Below are 10,998 nucleotides of genomic sequence, written 5' to 3' on the forward strand. Positions count from 1 at the left end.
CTCATTTTTGCGAAGGGCATCAGGAATACTAAAAGCCCCAGACAAATAAAAGCAAGACCATACGATCAGCTTTCTCAAGTAGATGCCACTGCCTTTAGCAGGCACACAAGACCACGTAATTAACACCCACGCTCCCCTGGACGCTGTGACAGAGTTTGCAAGGTTATGTATTACCACTACTTACACGTTGCCTCCTTAAATGGAAACAGAGCTGATGTTAGTGCTAGCAGGAAGAGAAGTGCTGAAGAGCAGACAGCAGTGGATGGGGGCAGCTCCACCAAGGAAAGACGAGGCAGTTTGAGCAGAGAGCAGCTGAGCACCTGGCCTTATGCTTCTTCTCACTTGTTTTGCACATACCACTGCTTTCACGTCACTGTTGTAAGCAACACCCGTCTCAGACATGTAAATGTTGATCTGATCTCAGAAGGATGGCTAAGCTGGACTGAGCATAAGCTGCTTTTGCTCTCAAACCTGCAAGTATCCACGTCCTCCACTGAACCCAGAGCTGCAGTAAATGGTGGGGTCAACACCAAGTGGTGGAACCTTTGGACTTACAACTTAAGTTGTAATTATTAAGGGGAAAAAAGCAGCTATAAGGCTCTGGAATAGAAATGGACCGTGAAGTTTCCTTAACCCTGCAGCACTACACAAAATTGCTATCAGTGAGTCAGCTGTTATATCAGGTCTAGAAAATGCTTTTTTGTCTCTGCATTTTCAGCCTGAAGTTACAGTTCACACAGGAAGCAGAAGTCATTCTCCAGTAACCACAGCACAGAGTTCTTCATCAGTGCTCCACGTCAAACCTAGACTATTCCTCTTCACTGTTCTCAAGTGTCCAAATAAGGGTAACTCCAAGGAACTCCAAAGGAAAAAGGAATACTACACACAAAGTCAGACAAACCTTAATTCCCACCATGAATGGAAGCTTTTTCAGGAGAGGACAGGTCTTTATTTTCTTATAATGTGCTGTACACTTACAGTTCTATAAAAGATCTGCCAGGACGGTTCCCACGAGTTTTCACATTTATGTAATAGGAGCAGCAAAATTGCCCTCCCACACCCTGAATGAATGCATGGAGTCTATGCCACAGGTATGTCTCTAAACAAATACAAGAAAACAAATATTTAAAAACCAGCAACCTGCATCATCTGAACAGCTTCCCTCAAAGCTACAGCTCAGCACATGCATTTTCAACCAGGAATATGGCAAAAAGAAAGAAAAAAAAATGGAACTGTCTTTTACAGGACATCTGAGAAGCAGCTTACCGTCTTGGTTACCCCATTCCCAGTCTGGGCCGCGGACTACTTTAGCCCCCTGGAAAGTCCCTTTTAATGTGATACGAGTCAGATTCTGTCGGGGACTCACGACGACTCTGAAAAACAAAATCAGAAAGCAAAATTATTATTACTGTTCACTTTATGAAGCTCTCTTCCAACTCCATTGTATCTCTTCCAAGTCCATTGTATCAGGACCAAGTGTGCCATACTTAGAGAGAAGCATGGCTTGAGTTCTGAAAAGCATGTAAAAACATTCAAGAAAACAATAAAGTATCTGAACAGGGACTGTGATCCTAAAAGCTGGTCTCCCAGGAAGGTCAGAATACTTACAGAAAGACAACTAGTGAATAATATACTGGACTAAGAAGGATCCAGGCTTTTCTTCAAACATTATCAAAACTTGCGAGACCCACACTGAGCTTTATAAAGCTCTGGGCTTTCCTCAACTGTGGGATGCAGATAATTGGGGATAGAGGCTGCTGTGCAAGCACGAGGAGAGGCAGATGGCAGTGAAAGTCCATGGAGACACACATATCCGCACACAAGAAGAACTGTGGTGGGGCTTATCTCTCACGGTGTGGGACACCAGAACGTCACCTCGCTGAAAGCTGAACACAAAAATCCCAAACAATCACACTCGCTCACTTGCACACAGTACACGCAGCAGTGAATCAAAAAAAGAACATCATTTAAGAACTTCAAGAGCTCTGAGGGGGCTGCGTAAGGCAAAAATACAACCTAGCAGCTCCAAAGAAGAAATATTTCCCCACACATTCTATGGGATGCACAAACTGCTAATTATATTAGGACAAAGAAGCTCACTGGGGGCCAACTATGACTACTGTGAATGCATGCAAACTAATATTTTTATCCATAAGCATTTACCAGCTTTCTACAGCAGAAGGTGCAACACCTGCAACCCAAAGTTATCCCAATCTGGCTTTAGTAACTTCACCCCATTGCCTACACAGAGCAGGGGAAGCCTTGCCAAAAATACCATCGAGCAATCCTGAACGTTGCAGCAGCAGGGCACGATAGTTTTCATTGCCACCTGTGCCCTTTAGGGCAATCCACACTGCCCCAAGATGAACACCCAAGTCAGTTAATACAGGTCTCACACAATGAAAACTTACCTCTAAAATAGGTTCTGAGAGAGGGGGAAGGAGGGGGACAAGTAACAACAAAGTCTGCAACTTCTCTAGGAAGCCTAACATCACGTCAGGGGGAGAGGGGCGCTGCCTTTGGGCTGCCCGGTGTCCCTCTAACTCCAAGGCGATGTCCGTGGGCATTATCTGCGTGTAAGGAACGGCTCAGGCAACCTCCTCGCCCAAAGCCCTCAGGAGTTCAGCACATTTCGTAACATAAGCTGCAGGCTGCACAGCCTCATTCACTTTCTGAAAAGCGGAGCAGATTAGACCAACAGCGCTACGGCTAGCCTGTTCCCAGGATAACAGAGACCTTTATCTTCCCTGCACTCTGCATCACAGGCATACACACCAATTCATCGTAAGGAGGAAAAAAAAATTACCTACGTGATAGTGAACAGGGGGTCTGACGTCCTGTTAAAGCAGCTTCCAATTCCCATAACGTTACAGTAGCTTCTCTGCTGCTCCTAGTTTCTTAACAGAAAGCTTTTTATAAGATACCAAGCCACCAAAGCCCTCGGAGCCGTTTGCTTTGGTCCCTAGGGGGCAATTCCCTTTGCTAGGTGACTGCAGAGGTGCTGCAATCCATACCCTTAACCGCCCATCTCCTCCCAACAGGCTTAGTGGATCCCAGACCGAGTGAAAAGTTCAGCAGCCCTACTACAGGGAAGGGGCGGGGAGCCTACCGGCAGCAGGGCTGACCTCACACCACCTTCTTTATTTCCCGTCTAATGCCTCCAGAGAGAAGGTAGAGACTCAGAAGGATAAAAAGCTTATGCCTGAACTCACTGTTTACTGATCCATCAAAAGCCTAAGTCTTTTACCTTTCTTAACTTGTTACCAGATCTCCCCACCTGTGTGTTTAAAGAGAGGGAGAGACTATTTACACATACTCATCTCATCATCTCATTCTCATTATCCTGATTGTAGCTCTGTAGGGGAGAAGATGAAGACCATTTTTTGAATGGTTGAGGGGTTTTTGTTTGTTTTGGTGTTGGATTTTTTATTCTTTAAACACCGTCAGCTGTTATGGAAGAGACAATCATGAAAGAGGGCTAGGAGGCTCAGCTAAAAAGAAATGCTTACCAGTGTTCTTGTTATTGCACTGGTCATGCCTTAAAAAGGGATAAACTGCTATAGACTGGTTTCAAGAACCAGCGTGGATTTGTGTATTCCATCTGAAACAGCGGAGCTACAACATGCTAAGTGCACTGTGTTGTGTCGCATACTTTTCTAACAATTTAGCAAAGATGTCTTAATGAAGCCTGGAGACAAAGCAATACAAATACACTTCTTTCTCTCCCCCTTTTCCTTTCTTATGCTTGTATAATCCTAAGAGCAGCCCTTCCCCATCTCATCAGCTCTCACGTTAGCTGTCACTTTTGGTGAAATTTGTGGCTAGAGACCACGAAAACAAAGCCAGCCAGTTCAGAAAGCTGGGTTTCCTTAATGTCACTTATAAACACGGACGGGATCAAATTGCCTTTTAACGGCTCAAATTGCCTTTTAACCGCAGCCGTCTGTCCGTAAGCACCCAGCAAGCACAGCCTGAACTCCATCTATGCTCACGTCTGTGCCAATTTACTGACAAGTTGGCCTCCAAAGCATTAGCTGCAAGTGAGCAGAGCCATTCCACCAAACTTTTTGGAAACCCACAAGAAAGTTACCTACAGAACATTAACAACCCAAGGTGTTTACCATTCTCTCACAGGTGCTGGCCTTTTCTTTATTCCCCTGCTGCTTTTATATCCTACAATCTGAAGTTCTCTCTCAGCATCCCAAAGTACTACTACAGACCCTTTCTTAGTGTTCTTTAACTGATATTAAAGATAATTAGAGGCAGAAAACATGCAACCACCCAAAATATTAGCTTTTGAGCCAGCTCTCAGGAATAGATAATTCATATCAGGTATGGAATCGCTTTCCTGTGTCTACTGTGTAGGTGAACAAGCAGAAACAGAGATTATCTTTTTCTTAATCCCCGTGCAAGGAACTCCACGTCCCATTCTACTGAAATGCTGGAGACAACCCACCATGACTGCCTCCCGCCCTTGGCCTCACAGAAATTCTGACCTCGTCTTGAATCACGCTGCTGACCAGCAACACGGAAGGGCGACGCAGCAACGAGCTGTCCCGAGCCAACACATCTCTGTAATCTAATTTGACATGTTTTGCTCCAAATACTGCGCAACAACCAAAATTATTGGTGTGTTGCAGAAATACCCTAGGGATAAGCTTAATCACTGCAATATTGCCTTTAATAACAATTTTAATTATAACAGCCATTCGAGGACTGCAGTCATTCCTGTCCCACAAATTCCAATGATATTAAATTACTGCGGAGAGCAGAAGACACTCAGGAGCATGTTCCGTGCAGAGCGAAGCCACGCATCTCATCTACGTCCTCAGAGAGACACGGCTGTAAGCCAGAACTGCACTTCAGTGGTTACAAACCCACACTGCCTCTAGGATAGAGAAGGATCTACCCAGGTTGCCTCAAGAAAAAAAAAGGGCAGCACAAGGACCCCACAGAACCTCCAGGTAAAACTGACCGTGACGCAAGAAATTCTAGATTCTCTAATCCTCCCTCCAAATCTTTCACTGAAGCACTTCCAGCAAAGGATAAAGAAAGGAAATTCTGACAGATGGCAGGCGGATGCTGATTGCTCAAGCATGAACCAGCCTAAGACAAGGACGTTGGTAAGTGAGGGATCAGGATCACATAAACCTATTTCAGGAGCTGCCTTTACCAAGAATTTCCATTGTCAATCCTCTGCTTCCATGCCGAGGTGCAGCCTTCACAAAGCCAGACACATACTAATACTCCAAACAAAAAGAGAAGCCCTAGTATCAGGATATGCCCTAACATTCAAATAAATTCATGCTAATAAATAAATTCATACTTAATGAACGTTTTTAAGAACATGAGGAAATAAATCATCATACAGGAGTCAGATTTAACTCAATGCTACTCGCTGAAATTTCTTAGTCTAGCATCTTAAACTGACATTGCATAAATAGCATGCACTGAAGAGGTTACTACAGGGAATAAACCTGCATTCCCTTTATTGCCTAGTAATCAAACGCCCAGCAGCTGCCACTCAGCTGCTCGATCGGCTCAGGCTTACGCTATAAGCAGTCACAGAGGGAAGGCTGGACTATTAAAGCTGCCTTCAGTGGGCCAGCATTGCACACAGGTATCTGACTGACAGCACGTGCTTGTTCTTTTAATGCATCTGTTTTGGAAGTCCAAGTGGTGAACTAGACAGAGCTGTTACGAATTATGGTTGAAAATAACTGCAAACTCTGTTTCTGACTACAGTATAAAATGCAACGCAAGAAAATATTTAGATTTTTTTAAGCTTAACTACACAGAACTTTCAAAAATTGTCAAGGATGTGGTTTACTGGTGAGCAAAGCTTAATCCCAGTAACAGTCACCAACAGGAGAAAAATGGAGGTAGGGAAAACAACGATCAAGTGAAAAGTACAGAAGATTGTGCCATCCTGCCAATAGGTTGTGCAGCTCTCCTCTCTTTCCCTCTAAGCAGTTCGATTTCTATTCAGAAAGCTCTCAGGAATGACAGAGAAAAAGGCCATCGGACTCGCATCCAGACACTAGAAGCTGGCAAAGCTGCTTGCAAAGTCACAGCACCCGAGGCAAAGGCAACTGGCACCTTCTCTACCGGCTGCGACGATGCAGGAGACTGCCAGGACAAAACCCGGTAAGCTTGGCTTTGCTGTGCTGCTTACAGACACTGACTTATCTTCCAATTACTGAGCAAATGGATACTAGGTTATGAAAAACACAGGTCTTCGGTGAAATTGAGCTGTCCAGCCTTTTTAAACCGAGGATAAAAGCCTCTCTCAAAATTAGCATCCATAAAATTCAAACCAAAAAAGACCAGCAAACAACGTCAGCAACTGGCAGATGCCAGGAAGAGATGAGTTCACAAGGCAAAATATACAAAATCAGTACTTCCTGCCAGCAGCAGGTCAAACTAGGTTATTTAAGACCTGAAATAGCTTTCAGGTAAAGGTGTCTTCAAAGCATCTTTAGGAAACTGTTTGGGAATGCTCTGCAGCATCTGCCTGGGCTTAAGGTCTCTAAAAATCCTAGGATTAGCGAGCTGCTATAAACATTTCCTCGCTGGCCTCGCCTAGGTTTAGCTGCACAGGTGTCGTGTGGTGGTTCTGGCAACAACAGCGCAGGTGGCAGCAATTTGCTGCACAAGGACGTTGCACTGCCATCGCAAGCTGCCCTCCCCTCAGCCTCCTACAGCGAAGCATCAGCGGTGGCGGCGGTCACAGTCCTGGAGGCACGGTGATCATCCACCCCGCCACAACGGGCTGAGAGCAGGGGGAAGCTGCCAAGCCCCAGCTCCTGATCTGTGGTTAAAGGAGAGCTGGTGGAAAGCTCTGGAACACAGCTGCATTGCACAGGGCTTAATTTGATCGCACTGATGGCCTTGAAAGAAAACAGTGCTGTGCTTGAGGCTGTCCGCTTCCCATTTAAATAACCAAACCCCAGCCATTCCTGCCAGAGAGAGGAGGTGAGAGAAACCTGATCTCCGAAGGAGACTGCTTCTCTATTTCATAGGCACTCTAACAACAGCAGGTAATAGCAAAACCCCAAGAAAACCCAAATCCACACAGCCGTTACCATGTTTTTAAATACACGGCTTTTTTTTCCTTTCAGTCTTTGGTGAACTGCCAAAGCTTTTCTCTTCTACTTTATTGAGCAAAAAAATGGAGATGAATGATCTAAGCGGTTGTCTTTTCACAACACCAGGGCTCCCGTGATCCATAAGCAAGCAATTCCTGTTCTTCGAAAAGGATGCTGCATTGCCTAAGGCACTGTTGTCTTTGCAGCTCAGACCTCAGTTATCCCATAGAAATCCTCTCCATGGTGCTGCTCAAAGGTGATCTTCCCCACCCCCAGCTGCTGCCATAGGTTTCATTTTATTTTTTTATTTTTTTTTTAAATCAGAACGTTCCATTCTTAATGCAACCCACAGGACAGACCGAGAAATCACAGGATTATATCTGCATTACAGCAAAGGTGTCCTGACTTCTTCCTGCTCCTGCACATCTGCTCCTGCACTCCCACATCTGGCAGGCTCACACAGTGCCCCTCACTCTTTTTTTCTTTTTTATTAGCTGCCTAGTATTAGGAAGACCCCTACTCCTGCTAACATACAGTGATGTAACTCAGAACCCTACTGCTCTAACAAAGGACTCGGTATCACAGACTCTGGCCTACGTCTAGGCTTCCTTTTAAGAACTAATAAAAGCCCATTTATATCCCATCTCTAACCGCTGGGTGGTACAAACCTGCAGAAAAAGGAAAGGAATTTCAGGGGAAAAAAAAGCAAGCCAAATAAACCAAAAGGGCACGAAGAGGCAACATCATCAGACATCAAGTTCTGCTCTGGTGGAGAGCTGCATCCAGAGACCCCAGCAGAGCTCCGAGGTTTCTCAGGCAACGTTCCAGAGCGGTGCTGCAGTGCACTGGCAAAGTCAGACAAGTCACAGAGGACAACTCCAGGTCTGGCACGTTTACCAGCAGCCTTCCGTGCTCTCTTCTCACACTGATGGCAAGCACTCTATTGCCTAATTTAAAAGCAGCCTGGACACAGGTGAGATACAAGCCCTGAAAGGAAAAACGGCTTTATTTACATCTTTTGCCATCTAGGTTCCTCAGAAAAGGAAAAGTTCTGTGAAGGATGAGTTCTGAGGAGAAAGCTGCCTGGCAATCTCCCTCCTGATAGAAAAAACAGCATTCTGGGGTGTTCCTGATCAGGGTCCGAAAAGATGACAGAGCAGCCCAAGCACCATTTGGCCCAAAGCAGCAGCACCCCGTAGAAGCCATACAGAGGCCCACAAACTTGGACAGCTCTGCAACAGCGCAGCCTCGTACGATAACTGTTGTCTAGTTTTTTTTCTTCTTGCTTTGAATGTTAGGAAGATTATCTACCTTAACGGCAGACAAGCAGGTGCCCCTGAATAACTGTCTAGAGCTAACTATAATGCTGAGAGTAAAAATATACCTATATTTATACTTCCACTAAATACACACACCCATATATGCATTCATACACAGTGGAAATCATGACGCTCATTTCACAATAGGATCTGTCTGGATTGTCGTATTAACACAAGCTCAAGAAACATCCTAATCTGGTGGATAAACACGAGCCCTAAAGCTCAGAGACGATCTCTTTGGACAGCAGCAGCTACCCCTTGCTAGCACTCAGAATTCTGCCTCAACGATACTGGCAAGACCATGGTAATAACCCCAGAGAGAGCTTCCCATACGGGAGGAGAACCAGCTGCAGATCAGACAGCACTGTCCATGGAATTATGTTGCTAAAGACAGATGCAACACACAGTGATATTTTCAAGGAAAAAAAAAAAGAAAATCAGTGACAGACACGAGCTGATTTCCTATAACTTACCCTAGGGTTACAAAATTCATCTTCGTGCCCACCTTAGGAGGCACAACTGAAAGTAGTGCTGACAATTTTTCGTGCACCCCACTTTGGAGACCACTGCTACAGAAGGGTAGTTTATAAATCTCAACACATTTCACTGGACTCCCCCTGTAGCTCCACTTACGGTTGTGAGTGTGCTGTCTCGTAGCGCTCAAAGGAGTGGGACAGATCGTGCTTGTTGTTCATGTAACACTGCGTGCACAGGTCGTAGTCGAAGCACATTTTGCACTTCCACCGCATTCCCCGGATACCGTGCTTCTTGCAACAGTCACAGATGATGTTAGGGTGACGGACACCTAGGAGAACAGGAGGAAAAGAATATAATATCCCCACAAAATTCAGAGAAACAAGGTTGACAAGGCTGTTAGAATTGTATTAGCATCTTTTAAAGGGAAAAAACGTGCATGTGCTGAAGATGATGACAGAACATCTAAGCTTAATAAGGGAAAGTTTGCACAGCATTCTAGGACTGAGCAGGGTCGATCTGGCTGCCACCTAATCAAATCAGAAACCCTATAAATGCCCTGAGGTGGCATTAAGATTGAGCCAACAAGCCTTTTGTCTCTATGGATTTGTACGTTAGGAGAGGTCCCCACTACTACTACCACGCAGCCCTGAGTTTGGCACTAGTTTACATCTCCCTGCTCTTTTCCACCAGAGCAGCAAAATAAGGCTGCTCACACTCAAATGGTTGCATGGGAATGAAATGAAAGCAGGGGATACTGGAAGAGGATGAGAGCTCATCCAGTGCAATAAACCAGAGCAGATTTTGTATTTGTTTAAAGATCTCTCCAATACATTATCTTTCTCCCAACAGCAGATAACTCCTGCCCTTACTCAATCAATCAAGCACAGCTACAACAAATGAGCTCAATCAGGAAAATTCAACTGTAACAATTTTTCGATGCTTGGTTTTTCTGATGCTCGACTTTTGAGCTGTTTATTATGCAAAACAAGCAATATAAATTCTACTTAGCTCAAATAATACTTGGGAGCTTGTTCTGCACGAACAATTGACAATGCAGCTCAGTACGTTTCAGATACAAAGCCTAAACAAGGGAACCGAAGGAATTAATATTGATCTAAGACGACATTTCATTTGTTCTGAATTATCTTGCTCAATTTCAATGCCCTTCTGTGGCCCTGCCATAGAAAAGCAGCACAGCTGAACTCAAATATTCATTCCAACGTAGTTGCAAAAGGCTCACGTGCCAGTTAGCAGGTGAGGCAGGTTACAGATGCTGAAGATGGCTTTACAGCACATGCTTGTGCCCCTTGTCCATGCCACACTTACCTATTTGTGCGTTATCGTACAGAAGAAGGTCATAAGCTCCTTGAAATCCAGTCCGATAATTGGTTCTGTTGCCCTGATCCCACTGCACGACCACAGTTTTATCCGGAGTGGTTGGGCTGCCCGTGCGACCGATCTCCACCACAGTCCCAACGTTCCCTTCGCCACTGTCCTGGCTGCCCCACTTCCAGTCCACTCCGCGAACTACCCGCATCCCAACCTGCATGCTGGCATAGGGGTCCGAGTCCATCGCTCTGCACAGCGACCCTCAGAAATCCCTCGCGCCGCGGGTCTGGGAGATGGGCAGCAGCAACACATCCAGCAGCAGCAGCATGCTCAGCACACCTGGGAAGACAACGCAGCATTAAGTGGTGTCACTCCGTACATCACAGCAACAACCTCCAGGGCAAGGCGAGCGGATGCCATTTCAGCTCGTGCCCTTGGTGCACAAACTCATGCTCAATTAGCAGGGCCTGTAGGTTTTCTAGATTCCGCTTCCCAAATGAAAAGAACTCAAAGCCCACCTTGAAGTATTTACCCCACTCTGCTGTAAACACCACCAAAAGAGATGCTGCGTAAAGGGATTACTGAGATGCATCCTGATTACCTTCTACTCAGCTTCAGTCTTGATTGCAGTCCTGCTGCTGTTTTAAAAAATGACAGCTGCCTTTAGCAAGAAATTGGAAGTCCTGAGTCTTCATAGTACTACAGGTAAACTTAACATCAACTCCACAAAAAGAGTCAAAATAGCAAGAAACACGATCCCTGCCCCCGAATGACCTGGCTACAGA

General features: G+C 45.3%; 1 protein-coding gene across 1 annotated transcript in view; it reads right to left on the reverse strand.

The window, feature by feature from the left end:
* The window catches only part of LOC310882912 (E3 ubiquitin-protein ligase MIB2-like), a 53,575-nt gene extending 43,023 nt beyond the window's left edge, over positions 1–10,552 (reverse strand). Inside the window, 3 exon segments of the mRNA XM_083802383.1 lie at positions 1,267–1,373; positions 9,041–9,212; positions 10,211–10,552. Coding sequence (XP_083658509.1) covers positions 1,267–1,373; positions 9,041–9,212; positions 10,211–10,457 — 526 coding nt within the window. The 5' untranslated portion in view covers positions 10,458–10,552.
* Between the last annotated feature and the right edge of the window lie 446 nt (positions 10,553–10,998).

Source organism: Anser anser (assembly GCF_964211835.1).
Source record: "Anser anser genome assembly, chromosome: 17".
NCBI classification, from domain to species: Eukaryota; Metazoa; Chordata; class Aves; order Anseriformes; family Anatidae; genus Anser; species Anser anser.